This window comes from Vanessa tameamea, chromosome 5, assembly GCF_037043105.1.
Source record: "Vanessa tameamea isolate UH-Manoa-2023 chromosome 5, ilVanTame1 primary haplotype, whole genome shotgun sequence".
Lineage (NCBI taxonomy): Eukaryota > Metazoa > Arthropoda > Insecta > Lepidoptera > Nymphalidae > Vanessa > Vanessa tameamea.
In genome coordinates, this window is record NC_087313.1 from 13,786,681 (window position 1) to 13,813,644 (window position 26,964).

General features: G+C 33.6%; 3 protein-coding genes and 7 non-coding genes across 10 annotated transcripts; 8 read left to right on the plus strand and 2 right to left on the minus strand.

Annotated features, from left to right (window-relative positions):
* The first annotated feature begins 80 nt into the window (after positions 1 to 80).
* LOC113404465 (dual specificity protein phosphatase MPK-4-like) lies at positions 81 to 17,108 on the plus strand. The gene is made up of 8 exons (XM_026645362.2): positions 81 to 308; positions 441 to 554; positions 719 to 850; positions 1,367 to 1,466; positions 1,914 to 2,149; positions 2,605 to 2,969; positions 3,584 to 3,776; positions 16,889 to 17,108. Exons 2-8 carry the CDS (start codon positions 446 to 448, stop codon positions 16,990 to 16,992), a joined length of 1,239 nt encoding a protein of 412 aa, XP_026501147.1. The 5' UTR covers positions 81 to 308; positions 441 to 445; the 3' UTR covers positions 16,993 to 17,108.
* Positions 4,439 to 4,642, plus strand: LOC113404524 (small nucleolar RNA U3). The gene has a single exon (XR_003369411.1). It is a non-coding gene; the product is annotated as a small nucleolar RNA U3 (small nucleolar RNA).
* On the plus strand, positions 6,424 to 6,627 carry LOC135193304 (small nucleolar RNA U3). Its single transcript, XR_010309150.1, has one exon. It is a non-coding gene; the product is annotated as a small nucleolar RNA U3 (small nucleolar RNA).
* LOC135193305 (small nucleolar RNA U3) lies at positions 7,653 to 7,856 on the plus strand. The gene has a single exon (XR_010309151.1). It is a non-coding gene; the product is annotated as a small nucleolar RNA U3 (small nucleolar RNA).
* LOC135193302 (small nucleolar RNA U3) lies at positions 10,215 to 10,418 on the plus strand. Its single transcript, XR_010309148.1, has one exon. It is a non-coding gene; the product is annotated as a small nucleolar RNA U3 (small nucleolar RNA).
* LOC113404527 (small nucleolar RNA U3) lies at positions 12,200 to 12,403 on the plus strand. The gene has a single exon (XR_003369414.1). It is a non-coding gene; the product is annotated as a small nucleolar RNA U3 (small nucleolar RNA).
* On the plus strand, positions 13,429 to 13,632 carry LOC135193303 (small nucleolar RNA U3). The gene has a single exon (XR_010309149.1). It is a non-coding gene; the product is annotated as a small nucleolar RNA U3 (small nucleolar RNA).
* Positions 15,991 to 16,194, plus strand: LOC113404528 (small nucleolar RNA U3). Its single transcript, XR_003369415.1, has one exon. It is a non-coding gene; the product is annotated as a small nucleolar RNA U3 (small nucleolar RNA).
* A 1,510-nt stretch (positions 17,109 to 18,618) lies between the features above and the next one.
* Positions 18,619 to 21,848, minus strand: LOC113404463 (zinc finger protein 664-like). Its single transcript, XM_064220867.1, has 6 exons — positions 21,622 to 21,848; positions 20,912 to 21,428; positions 20,439 to 20,607; positions 19,564 to 19,658; positions 19,211 to 19,389; positions 18,619 to 19,047 (listed from the first exon to the last, which is right to left on the minus strand). The coding sequence occupies exons 1-6, from the start codon at positions 21,730 to 21,732 to the stop codon at positions 18,880 to 18,882; spliced, it is 1,239 nt and encodes a 412-aa protein (XP_064076937.1). The 5' UTR covers positions 21,733 to 21,848; the 3' UTR covers positions 18,619 to 18,879.
* Positions 21,849 to 22,371: 523 nt separating this feature from the next.
* On the minus strand, positions 22,372 to 23,229 carry LOC135194837 (ADP-ribosylation factor-like protein 16). The gene is made up of 3 exons (XM_064220939.1): positions 22,976 to 23,229; positions 22,713 to 22,811; positions 22,372 to 22,600 (listed from the first exon to the last, which is right to left on the minus strand). Exons 1-3 carry the CDS (start codon positions 23,225 to 23,227, stop codon positions 22,397 to 22,399), a joined length of 555 nt encoding a protein of 184 aa, XP_064077009.1. The 5' UTR covers positions 23,228 to 23,229; the 3' UTR covers positions 22,372 to 22,396.
* Between the last annotated feature and the right edge of the window lie 3,735 nt (positions 23,230 to 26,964).

The following is a 26,964-nucleotide window of genomic DNA, read 5'->3' on the forward strand; positions in this document are numbered from 1 at the left end:
AAAAAAAAACATAAAAATCTTTATATTTTAACTGGCAATGTTATAAATAGTAGTATATGTCATCGTTCTGTCAAAAGACATCTAACTAATGTCAAATTTTTAATTTTCAATTTGCGCGGGTATTGGTTTTCTCATTCTGTTTGATTTAATAAAATAAATAATAATTTATTTAGTCATATTTCTTTTATCTTTACATTTGTTTTATAATAGGATATATATAAGTGATTTATTAGAATCTTATTGGAAACCCGGCTGAAAATAAAACTTATTCAAGTCCATTTTAACGATTATTGATTTTTCTTCAAAAGGTATAAATTGTTTACACTCGGCTTTTGTATAAAATGTGTCTAATCTAACTGATCTAAAGACTTTTTTGTATATCATGCTATCGTTTGAATATCATTTTCGTCAATTAAAAAAAAATGTTTTGATGTTTCCAGACTAAATGGCAAAACAAATAGCGGACGTACAAATCCATGCTTCGGAAAACGATAATTTAGAGGACGATAACTTGGATATTAGTGTGGATCTGATTGATGATGGACTCTATTTAGGTAATTAATAAAATTACAAATGCAATAATATAGAAATCAAATAAGAGAAATAAAATGTGGAACAAGATAATCTAGATATCTGACAATCAGCTATATGATCATTTAATCTTTAATGGAATAATGTTTACACCTTGAGAGATATTTGTAATTATATTATTTTGCAGGTAATCTTGCATGTGCAAGAGATCATAAAACATTAGAAAATCTAAAAGTCACACACATCCTTACAATAGACCTGGTGCCTCTACCGAGGTCTATACTGGACAGGAGCCAACTCACCTTTAAATTTATGAAATGTATGTACTCTTTAAATAATATCAGCAGAAATTAGTATTGAACTAAAAAAACTAATATTATTTGAGACTAAATATGCACCCTCATAGATGGTTCAACAATGGTTGGTTTTACCGTTAACACCTATTTTTATTAACATTTAATAAAAATAAGAATGATTTAAAAAACCATCTTTTATAATTAACAAAGTGATCTAAAATTTCTTCTGAAAGACTATCGGCCAGTTAGAAATATTAGGATGAACAAATAAATAATGATATAGAAAGAGTAAAGTAAAGTCACATCGTGTAAATGTTTAACGGATACACTAAGGCCTCCACCATCAAGATCCACCATGGTGCTCCAATGCTGTTTGGTAGACACACATCTGGCAGAATGTCATTGAAATTAGACACATGCAGTTTTCCTCAATATGTTTTTCTTCACCGCTGAGCACAAGATAAATGCATTCATTCTAACCACTGAGCCATCTCAAGTATCAAACGATCTAATAAATATATTGTGATGTACCTCTGCAGTGGCCGATGTACCCAAGGAAGATCTAATCAGTCACCTACCAGAGAGCAATGATTTCATCAAGGAAGCAATTTCAAATGGGGGAACAGTACTCGTTCATTGGTAATATCTCTTAACTATTGCTATATTCATTTTAACTTTATTGACCACAAACTAATATAAGGTTTAGGTAAGATATATAAGGTGTGGTTGTCAATTAAATTTTGAACTTAGCATTTGCTCAAGTCTTATTAATTTTCCTAAAGGAAAAATTAGTACTCTTGTGACTTAGGTATACTCTGCTCACTCCTTTTGCCATACAATATTATGTCTGAAATTTGAATTGTCACGATTTGTTTAGTGTGTGGACATAAGAAAGTAACTTTCTTTCTTTTAATAATAATTCTAAAGAAAATTGCACCATTCTGTAGGTCTAGTATGTTTTCAATGTGATGACTATTAAAAAGGTGTTTATTTATTATCTTTAAAGTTAAACAAAATAACCATCATAGTATAAATTAAATTATAATTTAAAAACTTTCATTAATTTAAGTTATTTAATAATTTCAGCTACTTTGGTGTTTCACGCTCCGCAGCTGTAGTCATAGCATATGTGATGGAGAAATATGGTCTTTGCTATGAAGATGCATTTGTCCTTGTAAAATCCAAAAGACGTTTCATTGGTCCAAATGTTGGCTTTGTAGCCCAACTCAAACTGTTTGGGCACATGGGCTATCGAATAAATAGGGATGATCCAAGATTCAAGCAATTTAGATTGAAAATGGCAGGACAGAAGTTAAAACAAGGTAATCAGTAATTGATATATTGTTAAAACCCATATCTTATTTTTAATATGTTCAATTGTATACTTATATGATAAATTTTATAAATAAATTATTAGAAGAATAATTGTACGAATACTTGCATTTAATAGTACAGTATTGTTAACAATTTTTGTTGAACATTTTTATAAAATGATGAAATTTAGTGTTTATTTTAAATACAAAACGAAACTTATGGGGTGAAATTATATGTTTTATTTATTATTGGATTTCAATAATTGTGGACACCTTTCAGTCAATTGAATACAGCAGGCGATATAAGAGCAAATTTTTCACATTTTTTTTACACATTTTTTTTTTTATAAAAAATAATAGCCATGACCTAAATTAATTAAACAATTACTAATATTTTTATTTACCCCTTATTTTCTTAAACTAAAAATATTTTTATTTCATAATTACGATATTATATTTTCCAGTAAAAATATTACCCCAACTGTTTGCCGATCTTGTCAAACCTGACCCTGGGTTGATCCGCGAACGACCAGACCCTGTAGTGTACCGCTGCAAGAAGTGCCGCAGGATAGTCGCAAACCAGAGCAATATCATACCTCACTTACCAAAGCATATTAAAGTGGAACTGGCCAAGAAAAATATTCGACCACAGCCGAGCAAGCAGACTGCTCTAAATTGTGTTGAAAATGGTCAGCTCTTGATAGAGAAGTTGAAAAGCCTCGCTTGTCAGATAATGGACAGTGAGATTGAAGTTGATGATTCCAGTGATGAAACCAGCCCGGGTAAGAGTGATAATAGTTTCTTGGACAGCGATGAAGGACCCAGTCAGGTAATTCTCTATCTTAACACTTTTTAAGGTTTGTATGGATTTTACAGAAACAAACATAGGTCTACTAGTTCTTAAGTTATGGAAGTAACTTTAGGGAAGTTTGGGTGTAGTGGCTTTGCTTGTATGTTAATATTTTTTCTCATTATCATCTAAATGCTGTGCTATTTTAAACTGCACTAACATATGATGTGCCACATATGGGATTTGATGGTTTTTATTAGTAGTAATGGACTTGTATATGTGAACTTAATTTATTTACAAATTAACCAGAATAAAAAGAAAATTAAAAATTAAAAATTGTGTTAAAACACAATTTTTTTATCTTTAAATTATAAATCACTCAGTTTCTCGTACTTTATTTAACAAAAATGAGTCAGAAATCTAATTAAAGAAATTTAATTAAAACAATGACATGAGTATATGAGTTCAAATCGGTTCCAGCTTTCACGTGCTTAATATTTATACTTATAATTAATTTCGTGCTTGGCTGTGACATATGTCCGCTAACCCTCGGTGGTGCATTGTGGTAGATACTTTGTCCAGAAGCGGGACAATAATGAACTGTCGGAATTACTACAATAAAATAGTCTAATCAATGTGATGTCTTATCATAGGTCCTAGATGGTTACAATGAAAATAACATGGTCGACGCTAACATAGCGGCTCGGGCGGACAGCCCCGAGATCTGCCGCCTCATGTGGTTCGTGGAGCCGATGACTTGGATGAAGGATGTGCAGAACTCTCCCCAAGGAAAGCTGCATTGTCCCAAATGTGCCAACAAAATCGGCAGCTTCAGTTGGGTCATGGGTACGTTTTAGTACTTACTTTTTGTCTACTATCTATTCTATAAAATCATCAACTACTAGAATACGTAAAAAAATCGTATACTTTTGAAATTATTGAATTGAATTACCTGAAAAGGCAACTATTACTATCATAGGCAGTGCGTTGAATTATTAATTGATAAACTACGCGGCGCCTGAAGTTAAAAATGAGCAATTACATCACACCAATTAAAATTATATATTGTATTAAGATTTTCGAATCACATCACTTGCAATATTATTTTTTCACAAATACGTAAATATATACTTTAATTTTAATTTGTTTATTCATACTACCTGCAATGATTGTTTTAATATGACCAACCCACAATATGTTTCGCTTTATGGATTACTTACAAAGTTTTTATTATTCCTCACAAGATGGCGTTGCATCTTTAATTCCCTGAATTACATCAGCTTTTCAAACTACAAGAGGTTTAAATATATATATTTTTTATATCAAAGCAATAATTATATAATAATTTTAATACAATAGTTTTTCCTACTCGTAGTTTTAACAACCAAGATACTGAAATTTTTCTTACATGCCACTAGATGGCACTGTATCGTTCAACCGTAAAGCTGAATCGCGCTGGCCAGACGTTCGCGCGTCGAGTGACACCGGCCCGCCGCGCCGGTCGAGCTAAGACCTTACTTCATAGGATCATTTCTATAGTAAGCTCTTCACGAGATCAACACACTACGTGTGATCGTACCAGTCGCGAAGATGAGACGTGGCGCGGCGTCCTGAGCGTGAGGCGGGCGGCGGCTTCGGCCGGCAGCCCTCGATGATCGTTCACTCCTCTCTCTCGGGAGAGGAGCGTGGGGCGCTGTCGCTGTCTGAGCGGCTGATTTATAACCCTATTATAATGAATAATGATAAAAGGCCTTAACTCCTTAAAATTATACATGAAGTTATTCGTTGATTTTATTCATTAGTCACTATTAATAACTGCTTTTTTGCTTAACTACATTTACGGTAATTAAGTGGCTGTACTTCTTAATGCCTTTGCATTTTCAAAAGAAAACTAGTCGATAATTAAAAAAAATATGGTTTTCATACTGTCTATAACAATTTCAATAGTTATTAATTGTAACACATAATTATCTATTTATTTATTTTTCGTCTGGGTCTACTTGTCGTGGTAGATAAGTAGAAATTTGCTTTTGAAAATGAATATTTTTGAGAGCTTGTATTAGTGGATCAACACCAGAGGAGAGATTAGAGTGGGATTGAGCGGGGTTATTTTAATCACAAATAGCCGGTGCAGCAATATTTTTACTATGATGTCAATGTAAATTTTAGACATTAATTCCCCGTGAATGAATGTTGCAACGAAATCTTGAAAGACGCCGATATGTTTTAATCTTAAATGTTGCTTGAGGCTTGTCACAACAAACAATACATTTTATTGAATAAAAATAAAAACAATTTAAATTTTAAAAGCAAATAAATATTTTAAAGGTAAATTATAAAAGTCGACAATTTCAAGCATCTTATATAACATCGAGTCATATTCAACACAGTAGGTTTACTATAAACGATTACTCGAAATAAGCCCTTAACCTATAAAAATGCGCATTTAATTTTAGACCCTATTCAGCTTGATTTAAGGCATGTTTTAGGTCTCAACTCGTAGTTTTTTAATCGATTCATCATGTGGCTTTGACGTTTTCAGTATTTAATCAGCAACAAGCTTATTTAAAAAAAACAGTTATATTAAATGCTTATTGTTTAAACGCCCTTCTGTAATATAGAATATTAAAATATTAAACGTAATTTAAAATCATAACCCAAGTTTTTTCTAAGCGCCTATTAATTGTATTTAGGACAACATATACTACAACAGCTGGTGCAGCGAATGAAAAAAAAAGTACATTTATAAGTTTCTAAATTAAATATCTAAATGCCACAGAGACAAAATGTGTACTGTTTGACTTCCCTTATATGAGAAAGCAAAAGGTAAAGGTAACTTTAAACAATAGTTATTTAAATGTAACTGATACTACAGTATTTCTAGGAATCATTTTAGAATCAAAACTTCATTGAAATCCTCATTTATCGTCGCCAATATGGAGACTCAGCTCCGCCAAATACATCCTTCATGGGGCACAGTATTCATTTCTATAATAAGATTCCATAGTTATTTTGAATTTAAGAAATGGGGTAATATTACTCAATACATTATTATTATAATGATAAAAAGCGTAAACTCAGTCAGTTTGAGTATACTATTACTCGAACTGACTGAGCTTACCAATGCAGGTAGAGGACATATACCAGACAAACGGACCTTTGCATGTGTCGAATGAAAAAAGAGGTAGGATTACAATGACTCATGCTCTCTGAGCAGGGACGAGACTGATTAAGACATTTTAAAATACCCAGTTTTCGCTGGTTTGGGATGTTTAGTTAAGAGCTTCTTCCATACATGAATGAAAATCAACATAAAATGTATTTATTTATTAGCTATTTGCGCAGCATTTTATCGAAGAACCGAGTGCCTTCCTCTTTAATTATTTTAAAAGTGTGCCACTAGATGGCACTGTATCGTTTAACCGCGCGGCTGAATCGCGCTGGCCAGACGTTCGCGCGCCGAGTGACACCGGCCCGCCGCGCCGGTCTAGCTAAGACCTTACTTCATAGGATCATTTCTATAGTAAGCTCTTCACGAGATCAACACACTACGTGTGATCGTACCAGTCGCGAAGATGAGACGTGGCGCGGCGTCCTGAGCGTGAGGCGGGCGGCGGCTTCGGCCGGCAGCCCTCGATGATCGTTCACTCCTCTCTCTCGGGAGAGGAGCGTGGGGCGCTGTCGCTGTCTGAGCGGCTGATTTATAACCCTATTATAATGAATAATGTTAAGAGGCCTTAACTCCTTAAAATTATAAACGAAGTTATTCGTTGATTTTATTCATTAGTTACTATTAATAACTGCTTCCTTGCTTAACTACATTTACGGTAATTAAGTGGCTGTATTTCTTAATGCCTTTGCATTTTCAAAAGAAAACACTAGTCGATAATTTAAAAAACTATGGTTTTTCATACTGTCTATAACAATTTCAATAAACTTTCCTTACTTTGCAGTATTAGGACTGTGCGTATATTAATATTATTTATCTGACTTACTTTAGTGATGTAAATTTGAAAAAAAAAAAGCAACAAAATTTTATAAATAACATCATATTCAGACGTACTTAAAGGTTCATTTACATATTTTATATACATTTCACTTATTTAAATACTTATATTTACATTTAAAAACATGTCTTTTTTTTCACTTTCGATGTAGTCAGACAAGTTCCTTCCGATATTGTGTAAACCGCTCTCGAAAAGACTCGTTCACATGGGACTGATGTTACAACAAACAATGAAAATTTGACTGAGAATTGGAAACAATGACTTACGCTATCTCCCCCATCTCAATAGACAATGTGACGTGACGTGAATAGGCTATTTGACTGGTTTTTAAAATGCATTTTATATTATTTAGTAGTGGTTAAGGAACCCAGTAAGTCTTTTTTAATTCTAGTACATATTTGCTGAAAAATATCAAAATAAAAATTCCATATTTAAATAGCCCGCAAAAAGGCAACTTTGACAATATGGCGCTGAAATGGGGTCGGTGACGTCACTTGCCTGTATTGTAATCTTTGGTACATATAGTAGGCGAACGAGGTTAATAAGCAAGTGACGTCATCATAAGCCCGACCAATCGGGAGCGTTTTGTGTCACGTGACAAATTATTTTAAAAATGTGCCACTAGATGGCACTGTATCGTTTAACCGCGCGGCTGAATCGCGCTGGCCAGACGTTCGCGCGCCGAGTGACACCGGCCCGCCGCGCCGGTCGAGCTAAGACCTTACTTCATAGGATCATTTCTATAGTAAGCTCTTCACGAGATCAACACACTACGTGTGATCGTACCAGTCGCGAAGATGAGACGTGGCGCGGCGTCCTGAGCGTGAGGCGGGCGGCGGCTTCGGCCGGCAGCCCTCGATGATCGTTCACTCCTCTCTCTCGGGAGAGGAGCGTGGGGCGCTGTCGCTGTCTGAGCGGCTATTTTATAACCCCATTATATTAAAAATTTAAATTAAAAGTGACCTTCTCTTGCATTGTTGGGCGTAGTTCCCAACTGTTCTTAATTCACTACTGAGATCGTTCAGCTAACGAACCAGTTCGATTTTATAGTTCTTCAGCTCCCAGCTGCTTACCGAGCAAACTGCGATCTGCCTTTTATTGATTAAAATAAAAAGGCACACCGTTCGCTCGTTTCGATACTGCGACAAGTATAATTATAATTTTTGGACTTTAAATAAACGATGAATATTCGTAAAATATATTTTATATATTGCAAATAAGTAGTATTATTGTTTAGTTAGTGATTGAAATACGCTTTTCTATTTTTCGATTAATGAAAATTATTAAGTTTTAAAAATAATATTCAACGATAACATACACATATTTTGTTCCTTAAAAATCAAGAAAAAGTCTAACAGAAATAATCAATATATATAATTTTGGTACCTAACAATCATATGTTATGAGTATTTTTGTGCTTTAGGTTTTACGTTACTGTAAACAGTCTTCTAATTGAAAAGATACTTATGTTACAAAATATATTACATATTAGTATGTAGAAATACCATTGTGGAAACTTGGTTCAATGACAATAGTGTTCTACGTTCGATAGTTACCTGACCTGTCGCTGAAAACATACGCTCACAGAGCTGAGATATCGCTACGGCGCAAAACCTCTTTAACACATACGCGTAAACATACGACGTTCATGCTACCATAAAAGTGGACCTTCCTTTAGATGTAAATACTCTTTGTTGGGGTATTTATCCAGTTCACGTATATCAGCAACAAGTTTGTTATTGGGCTTAGTAATTTGTCTCGGTTTTTCGTTGAATTCGTCCCTTATGCTGATATTTTTATTCATGGATGTAGATACTGATGAATCACTAGAGGTAGGAATAACCTCCAGGATATCTAGAACCTTTGAGGTAATTGTACTCGGACGATTTTATTTCTGAACCCTAGTGTCATAATTTCGCAAGCTCTTTGTTTTTTTAATCCTCTCGTCTTAAATCGGGGTTCCAAAAACATACACTTAGTGTACAACATATCATACACGTACATATATCTTTAAAACTATCGTTCATGCCTTTCCTTAACACTGTTTACCGGAAAATATTTAAGCATTGACAGAATCATGCATTTCCAAGAAACTTTTAAGTAAATTACAAAAAACAATTACTTTTGACAGCGACGTTTTTTTCAGCATTTATTTTTACGGTTATTTCATAGAATGGAATAAGTAGAGATAAAACTCCTATGATCTACCTTTCCTGTTCATTCATTCATTCATTCATTCATTCATTCATTCATTCATTCATTCATGATTAAGTCAGAGCGTAGAAGTGCAACGGTAACAATTACTGCAATCTTTACCTTACTATTCGCTGCCGCATATCGAAAGTAGAATTCCAGCGGGTCTGTACGTCTTGCTTGGGTTTGGGAACAGACATATTCAATTGACTTTGCGTAGCCACTAATTTTTGTTTCCCTTCGTTTTTCTTTCCCTTATTTCCGTGCGAAACGATGGAATTACTCTGCGATGTTTTTAATATTGCCAAAAACGTCACATATTTCTTAAGAATCTTTTTCTTGTACAACAAGATTTAGAGGATGGACGAAACAAGAAATGGATTGCCATTCACCCAGTAATATACAATAGTAATATATTTGCTGCATTATCGCTAATGACAGCAGTAACTTTGTCTATCTGCCATAACATCTTTAACACTTATGCACTGTGAGCCAAATATTTATCAGTTACTTAAACAAAAACCTGTACAAAAGTTTATTCTCTTTTTGATAAAATCTTTAGAAAATATCCTAAATAAACACTACTGATACTTGGTAAATTATTTGTTAAACAATGCATGTTTTCAAATATGTCTACATTTCAGTGTAAATTGAACGCTGTTTCCTATAAAAATGAGCTGTAAGTAATTTCCGTAAACACTATATAAACAAGAACTGGACTACAAGGTTTGACTGCAAAATTGGTTTTTACGGTGCTTACTCAAGAAATCGTAAACACCGTAAAAATGATGAATAAATTACATTTTGCGGTTCACTTGTAGGTAATATCTGAGTTTGTCTTTGAACAGCTCATAAATAGGATCAATTTCTACAGCATTTTATTTTAAAAACGAAAGCTTTGTTCTTTAATTAATTCAAAAGCGAGTATCTTGCTCTTTTATTAGTTTAAAAGCGAGTGCCTTGCAATTTAATTAGTTCAAAAATGTGCCACTAGATGGCACTGTATCGTGTAACCGCGCGGCTGAATCGCGCTGGCCAGACGTTCGCGCGCCGAGTGACACCGGCCCGCCGCGCCGGTCTAGCTAAGACCTTACTTCATAGGATCATTTCTATAGTAAGCTCTTCACGAGATCAACACACTACGTGTGATCGTACCAGTCGCGAAGATGAGACGTGGCGCGGCGTCCTGAGCGTGAGGCGGGCGGCGGCTTCGGCCGGCAGCCCTCGATGATCGTTCACTCCTCTCTCTCGGGAGAGGAGCGTGGGGCGCTGTCGCTGTCTGAGCGGCTGATTTATAACCCTATTATAATGAATAATGATAAAAGGCCTTAACTCCTTAAAATTATACATGAAGTTATTCGTTGATTTTATTCATTAGTCACTATTAATAACTGCTTTTTTGCTTAACTACATTTACGGTAATTAAGTGGCTGTACTTCTTAATGCCTTTGCATTTTCAAAAGAAAACTAGTCGATAATTAAAAAAAATATGGTTTTCATACTGTCTATAACAATTTCAATAGTTATTAATTGTAACACATAATTATCTATTTATTTATTTTTCGTCTGGGTCTACTTGTCGTGGTAGATAAGTAGAAATTTGCTTTTGAAAATGAATATTTTTGAGAGCTTGTATTAGTGGATCAACACCAGAGGAGAGATTAGAGTGGGATTGAGCGGGGTTATTTTAATCACAAATAGCCGGTGCAGCAATATTTTTACTATGATGTCAATGTAAATTTTAGACATTAATTCCCCGTGAATGAATGTTGCAACGAAATCTTGAAAGACGCCGATATGTTTTAATCTTAAATGTTGCTTGAGGCTTGTCACAACAAACAATACATTTTATTGAATAAAAATAAAAACAATTTAAATTTTAAAAGCAAATAAATATTTTAAAGGTAAATTATAAAAGTCGACAATTTCAAGCATCTTATATAACATCGAGTCATATTCAACACAGTAGGTTTACTATAAACGATTACTCGAAATAAGCCCTTAACCTATAAAAATGCGCATTTAATTTTAGACCCTATTCAGCTTGATTTAAGGCATGTTTTAGGTCTCAACTCGTAGTTTTTTAATCGATTCATCATGTGGCTTTGACGTTTTCAGTATTTAATCAGCAACAAGCTTATTTAAAAAAAACAGTTATATTAAATGCTTATTGTTTAAACGCCCTTCTGTAATATAGAATATTAAAATATTAAACGTAATTTAAAATCATAACCCAAGTTTTTTCTAAGCGCCTATTAATTGTATTTAGGACAACATATACTACAACAGCTGGTGCAGCGAATGAAAAAAAAAGTACATTTATAAGTTTCTAAATTAAATATCTAAATGCCACAGAGACAAAATGTGTACTGTTTGACTTCCCTTATATGAGAAAGCAAAAGGTAAAGGTAACTTTAAACAATAGTTATTTAAATGTAACTGATACTACAGTATTTCTAGGAATCATTTTAGAATCAAAACTTCATTGAAATCCTCATTTATCGTCGCCAATATGGAGACTCAGCTCCGCCAAATACATCCTTCATGGGGCACAGTATTCATTTCTATAATAAGATTCCATAGTTATTTTGAATTTAAGAAATGGGGTAATATTACTCAATACATTATTATTATAATGATAAAAAGCGTAAACTCAGTCAGTTTGAGTATACTATTACTCGAACTGACTGAGCTTACCAATGCAGGTAGAGGACATATACCAGACAAACGGACCTTTGCATGTGTCGAATGAAAAAAGAGGTAGGATTACAATGACTCATGCTCTCTGAGCAGGGACGAGACTGATTAAGACATTTTAAAATACCCAGTTTTCGCTGGTTTGGGATGTTTAGTTAAGAGCTTCTTCCATACATGAATGAAAATCAACATAAAATGTATTTATTTATTAGCTATTTGCGCAGCATTTTATCGAAGAACCGAGTGCCTTCCTCTTTAATTATTTTAAAAGTGTGCCACTAGATGGCACTGTATCGTTTAACCGCGCGGCTGAATCGCGCTGGCCAGACGTTCGCGCGCCGAGTGACACCGGCCCGCCGCGCCGGTCGAGCTAAGACCTTACTTCATAGGATCATTTCTATAGTAAGCTCTTCACGAGATCAACACACTACGTGTGATCGTACCAGTCGCGAAGATGAGACGTGGCGCGGCGTCCTGAGCGTGAGGCGGGCGGCGGCTTCGGCCGGCAGCCCTCGATGATCGTTCACTCCTCTCTCTCGGGAGAGGAGCGTGGGGCGCTGTCGCTGTCTGAGCGGCTGATTTATAACCCTATTATAATGAATAATGTTAAGAGGCCTTAACTCCTTAAAATTATAAACGAAGTTATTCGTTGATTTTATTCATTAGTTACTATTAATAACTGCTTCCTTGCTTAACTACATTTACGGTAATTAAGTGGCTGTATTTCTTAATGCCTTTGCATTTTCAAAAGAAAACACTAGTCGATAATTTAAAAAACTATGGTTTTTCATACTGTCTATAACAATTTCAATAAACTTTCCTTACTTTGCAGTATTAGGACTGTGCGTATATTAATATTATTTATCTGACTTACTTTAGTGATGTAAATTTGAAAAAAAAAAAGCAACAAAATTTTATAAATAACATCATATTCAGACGTACTTAAAGGTTCATTTACATATTTTATATACATTTCACTTATTTAAATACTTATATTTACATTTAAAAACATGTCTTTTTTTTCACTTTCGATGTAGTCAGACAAGTTCCTTCCGATATTGTGTAAACCGCTCTCGAAAAGACTCGTTCACATGGGACTGATGTTACAACAAACAATGAAAATTTGACTGAGAATTGGAAACAATGACTTACGCTATCTCCCCCATCTCAATAGACAATGTGACGTGACGTGAATAGGCTATTTGACTGGTTTTTAAAATGCATTTTATATTATTTAGTAGTGGTTAAGGAACCCAGTAAGTCTTTTTTAATTCTAGTACATATTTGCTGAAAAATATCAAAATAAAAATTCCATATTTAAATAGCCCGCAAAAAGGCAACTTTGACAATATGGCGCTGAAATGGGGTCGGTGACGTCACTTGCCTGTATTGTAATCTTTGGTACATATAGTAGGCGAACGAGGTTAATAAGCAAGTGACGTCATCATAAGCCCGACCAATCGGGAGCGTTTTGTGTCACGTGACAAATTATTTTAAAAATGTGCCACTAGATGGCACTGTATCGTTTAACCGCGCGGCTGAATCGCGCTGGCCAGACGTTCGCGCGCCGAGTGACACCGGCCCGCCGCGCCGGTCGAGCTAAGACCTTACTTCATAGGATCATTTCTATAGTAAGCTCTTCACGAGATCAACACACTACGTGTGATCGTACCAGTCGCGAAGATGAGACGTGGCGCGGCGTCCTGAGCGTGAGGCGGGCGGCGGCTTCGGCCGGCAGCCCTCGATGATCGTTCACTCCTCTCTCTCGGGAGAGGAGCGTGGGGCGCTGTCGCTGTCTGAGCGGCTATTTTATAACCCCATTATATTAAAAATTTAAATTAAAAGTGACCTTCTCTTGCATTGTTGGGCGTAGTTCCCAACTGTTCTTAATTCACTACTGAGATCGTTCAGCTAACGAACCAGTTCGATTTTATAGTTCTTCAGCTCCCAGCTGCTTACCGAGCAAACTGCGATCTGCCTTTTATTGATTAAAATAAAAAGGCACACCGTTCGCTCGTTTCGATACTGCGACAAGTATAATTATAATTTTTGGACTTTAAATAAACGATGAATATTCGTAAAATATATTTTATATATTGCAAATAAGTAGTATTATTGTTTAGTTAGTGATTGAAATACGCTTTTCTATTTTTCGATTAATGAAAATTATTAAGTTTTAAAAATAATATTCAACGATAACATACACATATTTTGTTCCTTAAAAATCAAGAAAAAGTCTAACAGAAATAATCAATATATATAATTTTGGTACCTAACAATCATATGTTATGAGTATTTTTGTGCTTTAGGTTTTACGTTACTGTAAACAGTCTTCTAATTGAAAAGATACTTATGTTACAAAATATATTACATATTAGTATGTAGAAATACCATTGTGGAAACTTGGTTCAATGACAATAGTGTTCTACGTTCGATAGTTACCTGACCTGTCGCTGAAAACATACGCTCACAGAGCTGAGATATCGCTACGGCGCAAAACCTCTTTAACACATACGCGTAAACATACGACGTTCATGCTACCATAAAAGTGGACCTTCCTTTAGATGTAAATACTCTTTGTTGGGGTATTTATCCAGTTCACGTATATCAGCAACAAGTTTGTTATTGGGCTTAGTAATTTGTCTCGGTTTTTCGTTGAATTCGTCCCTTATGCTGATATTTTTATTCATGGATGTAGATACTGATGAATCACTAGAGGTAGGAATAACCTCCAGGATATCTAGAACCTTTGAGGTAATTGTACTCGGACGATTTTATTTCTGAACCCTAGTGTCATAATTTCGCAAGCTCTTTGTTTTTTTAATCCTCTCGTCTTAAATCGGGGTTCCAAAAACATACACTTAGTGTACAACATATCATACACGTACATATATCTTTAAAACTATCGTTCATGCCTTTCCTTAACACTGTTTACCGGAAAATATTTAAGCATTGACAGAATCATGCATTTCCAAGAAACTTTTAAGTAAATTACAAAAAACAATTACTTTTGACAGCGACGTTTTTTTCAGCATTTATTTTTACGGTTATTTCATAGAATGGAATAAGTAGAGATAAAACTCCTATGATCTACCTTTCCTGTTCATTCATTCATTCATTCATTCATTCATTCATTCATTCATTCATTCATGATTAAGTCAGAGCGTAGAAGTGCAACGGTAACAATTACTGCAATCTTTACCTTACTATTCGCTGCCGCATATCGAAAGTAGAATTCCAGCGGGTCTGTACGTCTTGCTTGGGTTTGGGAACAGACATATTCAATTGACTTTGCGTAGCCACTAATTTTTGTTTCCCTTCGTTTTTCTTTCCCTTATTTCCGTGCGAAACGATGGAATTACTCTGCGATGTTTTTAATATTGCCAAAAACGTCACATATTTCTTAAGAATCTTTTTCTTGTACAACAAGATTTAGAGGATGGACGAAACAAGAAATGGATTGCCATTCACCCAGTAATATACAATAGTAATATATTTGCTGCATTATCGCTAATGACAGCAGTAACTTTGTCTATCTGCCATAACATCTTTAACACTTATGCACTGTGAGCCAAATATTTATCAGTTACTTAAACAAAAACCTGTACAAAAGTTTATTCTCTTTTTGATAAAATCTTTAGAAAATATCCTAAATAAACACTACTGATACTTGGTAAATTATTTGTTAAACAATGCATGTTTTCAAATATGTCTACATTTCAGTGTAAATTGAACGCTGTTTCCTATAAAAATGAGCTGTAAGTAATTTCCGTAAACACTATATAAACAAGAACTGGACTACAAGGTTTGACTGCAAAATTGGTTTTTACGGTGCTTACTCAAGAAATCGTAAACACCGTAAAAATGATGAATAAATTACATTTTGCGGTTCACTTGTAGGTAATATCTGAGTTTGTCTTTGAACAGCTCATAAATAGGATCAATTTCTACAGCATTTTATTTTAAAAACGAAAGCTTTGTTCTTTAATTAATTCAAAAGCGAGTATCTTGCTCTTTTATTAGTTTAAAAGCGAGTGCCTTGCAATTTAATTAGTTCAAAAATGTGCCACTAGATGGCACTGTATCGTGTAACCGCGCGGCTGAATCGCGCTGGCCAGACGTTCGCGCGCCGAGTGACACCGGCCCGCCGCGCCGGTCTAGCTAAGACCTTACTTCATAGGATCATTTCTATAGTAAGCTCTTCACGAGATCAACACACTACGTGTGATCGTACCAGTCGCGAAGATGAGACGTGGCGCGGCGTCCTGAGCGTGAGGCGGGCGGCGGCTTCGGCCGGCAGCCCTCGATGATCGTTCACTCCTCTCTCTCGGGAGAGGAGCGTGGGGCGCTGTCGCTGTCTGAGCGGCTGATTTATAAACCCATTGTTTCAAATAAATAAGTGACCCAATTCAGTTATTAGATAACATTAGCTAAGGACAAAATGCCCACTTCGAAAAGTTTTATAAAACAAAACTAAACTGTAACGTTTTAACTATTATGAGTATATCACAGTATCTATAGTTTACTACAAAAACTCATAGTCCAAATAATTATTCAGAATTGCTAAACTCGAAACGAAACTGACAAAATTAAAATTATGCAATCACAAATTGAACACCATCTTTTTGATTTTGTGTATTCAACTCAAGAGTAATACAAGCGGCCGGCTCGCCTGATATTCTCGAAACAGAAGAGGAAAACTTAGCGTACGTTATTTTTGCAAAATAATGAAATTTAAGTATTTCATATGATTTTCTTGTAGTTCTTCTAAATTGTGCACAAACAGTTATTGTTTCTCTCATTTCTATTTAGGTAAAACACTATTCCACTTAACAGAACAACACGAAATTCCGATAACAGCTTCGTCGACATTGAATAGCCCTCATCTATTTCAAGTTCTGCTAGTCTTATTCAGTACCAATGATATCACGTCCTTTCAATATCAAGTGTTGTTTATTGACTTTATTTCCTCTTATGGTTAGAATAGGCTATATACAACGTCGTGTCGTATAATATGCCTTAATTTAAAATGCCCCTTATATGTATCTTTTCATATTTCAGGTTGCAAATGTCCCTGCGGTCAGAAAGTGGCTCCGGCTTTTTACTTAGTGCCTTCGAAGGTGGAGTGGTCGAATATCGTACAAAATGTTCAAATAACTGTATAACTGTACAAAGTATGTGGCACTGCTTTATAAAGGTTTGTCACAATCATATGTCCCAATGCCCCGCTCCTTGCTTTTATTCTAATATATTACCAACTTATAAACAATATATATAGTAACAAAATATATAGTTATATTGGGGTTTTATGTAACATATAAGTATGTATTACTTGCATAATTCATTATAGTTATGTACTTTAAATATTTAATATATATATAATATTGTCAAAACCAGGGTCTAGCTCTTAATTCACTACGATTGGTTACCTTAGTGAGCGGTGCCGTTTTCGTAAACGTTAGTATCCTATTCCATTTGGTTTCAAGCAACGCTACTGCTCCATGTTCTATCGTCTTTTATAGAATTATAAATATTACAAGATGATTAGATTTCTATTATTTAACTAAGCAGTGAGTTGGTTGACGTTATTTTGTTAAAAAAAATTGAGGTCAAGCCTTTTTGGCCAATGAACTTCTACAAAAAGGACTGTTGACTTTGCGGAGTCAAAAACTTGGCGTTATAAGCTTATCCTTGCGTCTCGTGTACATACAATGACTCATTGATTCTATCAAAGTGATCAATATTACTGTGAATATTACATAATAATATTGTTGTAAATATATTGTGACGCACCAGTGAGTATTCCTACATTGTTAACAACGCCCCGAAGAGATTCTCTAGCTCCAAGATAATAAAAAGATTGGACTGCTCTCTTTTGTACAGACTAAATATGTGCACGTTACTCACGCCATAAATAACCAAAATATACTAGATGAGTGGTATCAATAACAGTTAGTAGTCTAGCCTTCCTGTCAGGGACGATAAATGAGGACTCCATTGAAGTTGAGAATCCAATGCTATTCCCAAAATCATCTCGGAGAGCTTACTTCAAGACGACTAACTTAATCATAACCCATTTCTAAATTCGGATCTCACTCATCCTTATTTTTAAATATTTTTGTGTTTTATGACAACGTATGTGAAGCAAATATACGATTGAGGTTCATACTGCGATCGAAACGTAAATGAAAAATTTATGCTGTCGCAGGTTAAAGACGTAAATTCGGATGCGATAAATTATGTCGCAGTTAGACCTTTGCTTTAACGTTACCGAATATGGAGTAGTAGCATAACTTTTATTAAAGAGAATCCTAGCGTACGGTGTTTGAAGTTTTCATATTTCGTAGGAATCTGTACTTTAATCTTCCAAAATATACATTTAGTACAATGAGACTGTCTTCGTTATTTAGTTTTTGAGAATATATATATGTATATATATATATATGTTTTAGATTGTTGGTGCTTCGCTGTGTAATGTTGACTATTATGTTTTCCATCGATATATCCTGTTACCGTGTGTACAATTTTAAAATAATAATTATTATTTATTTAGTATGTCGTTTTATTTACACAATTCGTATTTTTACATTCATTCCAGAAAATGTCGACCATACCTGTTGTACGACTAATTATTACATTTTATAAAACTATGCATATTTTTTTCAATTTAAATAAGTTAGGGACAGTCAATGATAAATTCTGTTATTCGTAATATTTCCTAAAATGTATTTTTTTTTAAACAAGTCTCACGCACTTCGAGGTAAACTGGCAGAATGAAGAATTTATTTATTTAAATAACAATTGAATTAGACTATGTGTTGAAGTTAATTATAGCGAAAAAGTTTTTAATTATTAATTATAGGAAATACAATTGCTACACCAAATATGTTACGACGCCACTGATAATAAAATATTTGCAAAAACACGTTTGAAGGAACGAAAATTTGGATTTACTCTTGCTGTGCTGAGATATTAAAATTGCAAAATGATTCCTTATGATTCTTTGTTTGGTTCATGGTGTTTGGAGACTTGGTACACAATCGGGAGGCGGCCTAGCTGCCCGCGCAAGTGCCGTCGGTGCGCATGCGCGGGATGTCGTGCAGCGCCACGCGGTGCGCGCGCATGAGGTGCGTCTTGCGCTTCCAGCTGTCGGCGAACGTGCGCGCGCAGCCCGGGCACTTGTACGGCAGCTCGCCCGTGTGCGTGCGCGTGTGGCGCGTCTGCGGACGACCACGTGGTGGGCCATTATGACACATAAAATAATCGGACTTCGGCTTTATAGCTGACAATTCAGAAAAGCGACACTGAGTATGTTTCATTAAAGTAATATGTGACGATCCACCCCTGCCTCCGGGCCAGGGACGGACGCCGCGCCGCACGTACCAGCCCGCTGGCGTCGTGGAAGGCCTTCCGGCAGTGCGCGCACACGTGCGGGCGCGCCCCGCTGTGCCGGCGCAGGTGGCGCCGCAGCGACGACGCGGCGGCCGAGCGGAAGCTGCACTGCGAGCACGCGTGCGGCTTGGCGCCCGTGTGCGTGCGGAGGTGCACCTCCAAGTTGTGAGCTGGAAATCACGACGTTATTATTATTCATTTATAATCGGAAGGCAAATATACTGTATTATGTGTGAACTCCGTCGAACTCATCCTTAATTTCTAATCTCTAAATATTTTTTATATACTATTAGATAGTATATAAAAAAATTAAGATGTTTAACATATAACTGTATCTAGCTTACCTTGCGAAAATCCCCAACCACAATACGAACATAGGTATTGCTTGACTTCCTCGTGAACTTTCATGTGACATTTCAGTACACTTTTATTTTTGAACCTGAGGATTGATATATATAACATGTCAATCTAACAAACCACAAGCAAAAGTAATTGTTTGTACTTCATAATCGCAATAAAAAATAAAAGTATAATTTTCTATTCAAATTAATAAAAAAATTATCTCCATTCTGTACTATGTAAGTCAATTATTATTAGCCATACATGCATATAATATATTTTATAACTTCGGTAAATATAGACTTCATCTATTATATATATATTTAAAATTATTGCATTAAAATTTAAAATGATTTGTTTCTGACATTAACTAAACTTTTCAATACAACATATACTAAAAGTATTATTGTTATACTATTTAATTTCTATCAATAATTTTCAATTAATATTTTTTTTAAACTGTGCAATTGTGGCCATACATATAATGTGAGTTCTATTACCCAAAAATTTAAAAATCGTCATTTAGTATAGGCAACATTACTTAGTTATTAATAGTCAAAGTAAAAAACCGAGAAGCCCAAGAAAAGAGAGCCAATATGACCTATTAGCAACAGCATATTAAAGATTTTGCACTAAATTTTGATATGCTTAATTTGAGTTTATAGTTTATTCTTTGTTTGATAATGAGGGAAAACATTATAAGGAAACCAGCATGTCCTTCATAACATATGTCTTGTGTGTATTTACAATGTAGGAGTAGTGTGTTGGAATGAGCATTAAAACTTCGTCTCATATTAAAGGAAACCTTAGACTAACAGTGGGACAGCGGCAACTACTAATTCAAAAAGAGAAGACCTTGATTGACTTAATTTTCACATACCTCATGGAACATTTATCACAAGCAAAGGGTCTAACGTCTGAATGTCCTCTGTTGTGTATTTTCAATTGTTTGTGATGTTTAAACCTCTTTCCACATGTGTTACAAACAAACTTTCTCTCTTCTGAGTGTGATGTTGCATGATACACTAGTTGATATGGCTTCGAAAATGCTGAAATAGTTAAAAAAAACCATAAGTACACATTGATAAAACAATTTGATATTATTGTAGATCCATTTTAATATCTGAAAAAATTATGATGCATAATTAGTACCATAGACATGGGTGCTATAAGACATCTTAAACATTGCTCACATTGCTCATGCACCGTATATACTGACTTACCTTTTTAAAAGGAGCACAATTATAATAAGAGGTATTGTTTAGCTATATAATAAATAACAGGCTAGACTGGCCTCAATTAGAAATGATAAGGTTTGAATAGTAGAATTGTAATACTATTTTACATACTTACATTTGGGACAATGATCACATATATATTTGTGCCCCGAGTGTTCCTTCTCCATATGCTTGGTAAACCATTTTTGTGACACAAAAGACTTTCTGCAAGTTGGACAAATAATCTTTTTCGTCTCGTCCACTTCTATAGAGTTTTCATCTCCAATCTCTTTACTTATTTTCTGATTGCTGTCATCTTTATTAACATTTTCATTTAGTGGTTTACAATTTTCTGTGACTGTGTGAACATTATCACTTGATATATCTTTTATACTGCTCAAGTTAAAAGCAGTGTTGTTAAAATTGTTAGTGTTATTAAAACTTGTTATACCGATGGATAATTTGTATTCGGGTAATGTTAATCTCAGTTTATTTGTCTCCGGTTCAATAATAATGCTTGTCTCACTTCTAGAGGCAATGTTTTTGAGGGTAATGTTGACATTCTGAGCTTCCTTTATAAATGTATAGCATGACTCTATTTTTATAACACAGTCATAACAAAACTGCCTCGGGAGCTTTTCATTGTCTGTAATCTATTAAATTGCAATAAGGTTTAATAAATATATGATATATATTTTTAATATTTATCATTAATAAAACACATTTATTACTATCAAACGGAAATATTCAACATCATAAAAAAAATATTAAAATCTGATTAATGAATATATATATATGCTCTTAAATAATTTGGAATTTGTCATATTGGTAAATAGTAAGGAATACCTTAATATTTGTGCTAAAACAAAACATTTCTACTGTACTATTATTAAAATTATCTTTCTCCCACGACGCCACTTCTCGCATACAACTACGGCATAGTCTCGAAATATCCATAATCGATTATTTATTATTTCAAATGTCTAATAAATAACTTATACTTTAGTATTTGTTTAAAATATAAAATTAAATAATCGATACAAATTCAAATGTATACTTTGACATATTTACGACTTACTTAACTTCCAATCCAATGACATTTAACAAAATCTTTGACGTTTTGTTATTGCTTGAATTGAGATACTCAAAACATTGGAAATACTATAATTGGTGATTATATAATTTTGGATATCTAATAACGTTTACAGTAGTCTCGAAGTCAATTGATTGATTTGAATCAATGAAAAATAAAACAAAAAAATATAGTCAATGAGGGCAAATAATATAATTCACTCATATCTAAGTCGCATATGCATATATGATATCTACACCGTAAATATACGATACTACATTTACAATATATTTAAACACTATCTATATTATACGGTGGAATGAAAACCTTTACCCCGTTTTATTAAAAAAATAATTAAAAACTTTAAAAATTAAATTAAAGAATAATTAATGTAGGTTAATTAAGTATATTATTTTAAAACTGAAAAAAAAATTGATCTTTATCAAACAATTCGCAATAATTCATGTATCTATTCATCTCTCGTTAATTGGCATGTAGATAATATTATTTTAGGTCAAGGATAATAAAACGTAATTTAACAAAAATATTTTAATTAGCTACTTTTGTTGCGCGTTTTGTTTCTGCGAGGTATGACCGTAGGGTGTCTAATCCTTCGCTCGTTAAAGGCGATGCCTCAAGCAAAATTGGTGCATTTTGTAGTTCAGTGCTGAGTCGAGCGAATTGAAGCATGAGTAATGCCTCGTTTCGCATTTGTCTGTACGCTGCGTCCATTTTACTCAACACCAGGATGAACTTGAAAAGAAATAAAAGTTAGATATATACAATTAACAAATTTAGAATTTGTATTATTTATCATACTGTTTGTTTGAAATTTTATTTTAAATAAAATAGCGTGACTTCATACCGTAGCATTCTTTAACTTCGGTTCCGCCAATAATGTATATAGCATAACAGCCGCTGCGGATATTTGACATAAGTTGGACGTATCCACAACAAATATTACCTGAAATAAAATGAACACACGGAAAATATCTTATACCCATCTTCTGAAATAATAAAAACAAACTAGAACTTTTTATCTAATAATCTCTATTTTACATTAGAACTGAAAATATTCAATATCTCTAATGTTTATGGTATATTTAGTATTTCAACTTTTCCACTCACCTTTTCGATCCCATCAAAATAATTGCTCCACAACGATGCCATTTCGCCACCAACTTCACGAATTGAAAGCACTTGTTTTTTTCCATTTTTATTGGTATAACTGACGTCATAAATATTTGTACCAATTGTTGGGACAGGGCTATATGTGTAGTCTATACCGTCGGCATCTTGAAGTTTCTTTAATAATGTAGTTTTTCCCGACCCTTTTGGTCCTAAGCATAAAACTGATATTTTATTTTCTGGATCTTCCATGTCGCGAATATGTTTTAACGTTTATGTTTTGTCAATAAATCAGCGGAGCAGACTTGTGGTACATTTTTATCTACTTGCCGCTAGATGGGGTTATATAAATTATGAACTTTTAAACTTTTAAAGTTTTACTAATAATAATTTTTTTATGTTCAAATCAAGGCTTTTAATAATCATATAATTTAACAAACAAAAGCTATAATTATAACCCCCAAGCTTTCTTATTTCCTGTTATTTTTTTAGTTAACTCAAGTTTACTCTTTAGTCTTATGAAGTGTGAATATATTTTGTTAAGCACTTAGTCATTTTTAGTGTTGTATGACCTGGGAGTCGTTATCGAACCTATTTTAAGTTAACGAAGTAAAGAATTGTAAATAGAATATTACTTATGTCAAGAAATGATAGGAGCAGATTTCTGAGTAAATGCGTAAGAATGATTAGCGAAATTTCTCAACGTTAAATTATTTTGAACTTTTGTTTTCTTAGACAACGTTTCCTAACCGAATTTTCATATAAATCGTTTAAAATCATTTAAAAATATCGGCAGGAGTAGACATAAAAACGTAATTTATTTTCAGGAATAAAGACAGCGATTAGCCAGTTTGGAGCCGTTTTAGTATAACCCTTTGGAGTTGGTTTGGTATAATATCAAGGTCATCGTCTATGGTCTAAATTAACACGTGTGGTGGAGCGGTTCACTTGATAGTGATCAATTTATTTAATTATTGGTACCAACATCAGTATAAGCAGGTCAAGTAGATGAATGCGCCTGCGCAGTTGGCTTATCTCCATTTAAAATAGAGATACGATCATTACAGAATTAACAGACTTTTAAATTTCTTTTCGAAATAATAAAAGTTGTAAAGAAAATTCTACAATTTCCAAAGACAACATGTACTAAGTCGCGACACTGCTCCCATTACATACATATGATGCATATGAAATTTTCATTTGCTCTTACAATATTTAGCCATGGCTTATAATATCATGATAGCCGTCACGCTGACCTCGCGTTGCAAGCATCGCCGCGGCATGTGGGTGTACCGGTGTAACATTCACTCACAACACAACTGACAAGTGTCCGAAATCCAAACAGCCTTAAACTTGGTTTACGTCACAAGGCATACCTAACGCCATCTTAGGTGAATAGTGATGTGCTATCTATCGCTACTGATATTAGACGATTGTCGTTATAATAAATGTACTTAAATTATAAAATAATTAAATTAAATGGTATTAATCCATTTGTAATTTATTTATTTTAACCAATAAACAAGTTAGCTTTCTAATGTAAACAAGAAATACATTCAAGAATAATTATGTAAGTAATACAGTAGAAAAAATATAAATGTCAGTTATTAAAAATAATATATAAGAATGTTAAGCAGCCTAAGTTCGACGTATATTACCCTCCGTACTAGGTGAACTATATGACGGTAGGAGCACATTTCTTAAGGTAATACTTTTACCTTAATTCAAAGAATTATAAAAATTGACAATACTTTCAATTCATTTCTTTACGATTGCAACCCTATTTTGAGTATCTGGTATAAAAGATTTGTAACACAGTAACAATACTTATACTATACACTTTAGTAATATTAATCACCAATACTAAGGACTCACTGAAAACAATATAAAAGGCTCATATTAACCCATAAAGGTTTAATTTAATAAGTAGGAAGTATTTCTTTATGACCAAAACAATTCTGTCCTGTCAGGAAACAATATTGTTCATACCAATTTCGCCAAGGTTTTTTTTAAGAAAAATAACAAATTTTTTAAAGGTTGTTCGCTCAGATTTCAATGTGAACACATTTAAGTATCATTAAAATGGAATATTTTTGTTTAAAATTGATTATTAAATTCGAATAAAAAAGGTCGATTAATAATATATTTATTAAATTTTTCTTGAAGATATTTTATTTTCTTACTTACTAATATACTTATAAGATGAATGAGATAAATGTAAAAAGTAAAAAATACGATGTTAACTAAGATGATAACAATCATAATAAAAAAAAAAAAATTACGTGAATCGACACACGCCCCTCTCTACACATTGAGGTTAGCAACTGACAGCTGTAGCCCGCGAATTTCGACTGCGTAACTAGGACACACCCTTGACCCACTGACTCACTGCCAGCTCCATTGTTTTTCAACAATCAATAAATAATACGCCGAGCAAAACTCTTTACGATGGCGTGTTTGCGCAATCGACTCATCGCCATTGCTGGTGGACTAATTTTTAATTTGTGTAGTTTGGCGTTTTTTGTGTATAAAGTAACACGTGCATATATTATTTAAAATATTCCGTTACTTGAGTGAAATCTAAATCATTGAGACATTTTTATAAATTTATATTGAAAATATCATTTATGATATCGAAAATGTGTCAGTTACATTTATAAATTGAATGAAAAAAAACACATATTTTTTATTATATTTAAATTCTAATATAGTCATTGGTCGAATGTTGTTCAGCCTACTTAAAATTTATTTGATGTATTTTGACCTTCGTTGTTTATTGTTAAGTGTACGTGTAGATTGGTTAGCTGTATGGTAATTCGAAATGTTAGAAGAATACAGATTAAATTTATATTTATATTTGTATGTTCAAACAATAAAAATGACAAAATAACAGAAACACTTACATACGTATTTTGAACAATTAGTTGAAATTTATATTATAATATTAATTAATTAATATAAAAACGCGTATGCATTGATATATTTGGGACAATGATGTTTATTTTTAAATTTAAATTTAGGTAAGAATAATTTAAGAACATGAGATGGTTTTGCTTGATGAATATCGCGAGGGTTATCGCTTGGCCTCCCACTAAAACGACCGGAATCCAAACGTTAATGTTCGGATACTTTTAAATATTTAAAAAAAACAATGCAACAATGACCTTACCATTGTTTGGTTATCAACAATTAAGATTCATACGTTGAGATAAATAATTAAAGCTAGTTACATATTCGAGTCTTTTGGGAAAATATAAAACTTTTTGTAACTTTTTCTATATGTGTTCTGCTTATTAATTTATTTGTTTTAAATGACTGAACTGAATGAGGATTTAAGTTTTTTTTACAAAGTTTAATTTGGTAGTTTCTCTCTGGTCTTAGAGAAGTTTTCGATTATACATTTTGTGTATGAAGTCAACAAATACAATAAAATAAAAAAATCTTAAATTGAATTGTATATATTTAAACTAAAAACTTTTCATATGTTATACATTACGTTAAAGAAAAATTAACAAAGACTTTTAATATAATACCTATTATGGTTATTCATATACTGACAATTCCCAATGAGTTGCTTTCGAGGCGGTGTTCATTTCGATTGTTTGCCTGCCTTTGGCTGACGACGACTTCATTAGACCACATTATATAAAGATCTTACTAAAACAATGCTCAAATGATACAGAAATTACTTGAGAAACAAATGCCGTTACGTCTAGTTTTCCGATGTCATTGTATGCAGGTTTATGAGACCAGCGTTGAGATATATGAACGATTTAAAAGAATAATTAAAAGTGATTCACCATTGACACGGGTTTTAAGTAAAATACACAAAAAAACGCTCAGTTGAGAACCTCACTTAGAAGCAATTAAAATTATATATTTCTGAAATAAACAATATATAATTCATAATATTATTCCAGTATCATATTCAATCTTACGGCCGTCACATTTGAGGTCGACTCGCAAGCAACGCTCGTTCGAACTTGATC

Coding starts and splice junctions, on each gene's coding strand:
- LOC113404463 (XM_064220867.1), bottom strand. CDS start 21,732: ATGGATATTTCGAGACTATGCCGTAGTTGTATGCGAGAAGTGGCGTCG. Junction 21,429..21,621: donor GTTTTAGCACAAATATTAAG/GTATTCCTTACT, acceptor GCAATTTAATAG/ATTACAGACAATGAAAAGCT. Junction 19,048..19,210: donor TCCACGACGCCAGCGGGCTG/GTACGTGCGGCG, acceptor GGTCGTCCGCAG/ACGCGCCACACGCGCACGCA.
- LOC113404465 (XM_026645362.2), top strand. CDS start 446: ATGGCAAAACAAATAGCGGACGTACAAATCCATGCTTCGGAAAACGAT. Junction 555..718: donor TGATGATGGACTCTATTTAG/GTAATTAATAAA, acceptor ATTATTTTGCAG/GTAATCTTGCATGTGCAAGA. Junction 2,970..3,583: donor GCGATGAAGGACCCAGTCAG/GTAATTCTCTAT, acceptor GTCTTATCATAG/GTCCTAGATGGTTACAATGA.
- LOC135194837 (XM_064220939.1), bottom strand. CDS start 23,227: ATGGAAGATCCAGAAAATAAAATATCAGTTTTATGCTTAGGACCAAAA. Junction 22,812..22,975: donor ATTTTGATGGGATCGAAAAG/GTGAGTGGAAAA, acceptor ATTTTATTTCAG/GTAATATTTGTTGTGGATAC. Junction 22,601..22,712: donor CGAAGTTAAAGAATGCTACG/GTATGAAGTCAC, acceptor TTTCTTTTCAAG/TTCATCCTGGTGTTGAGTAA.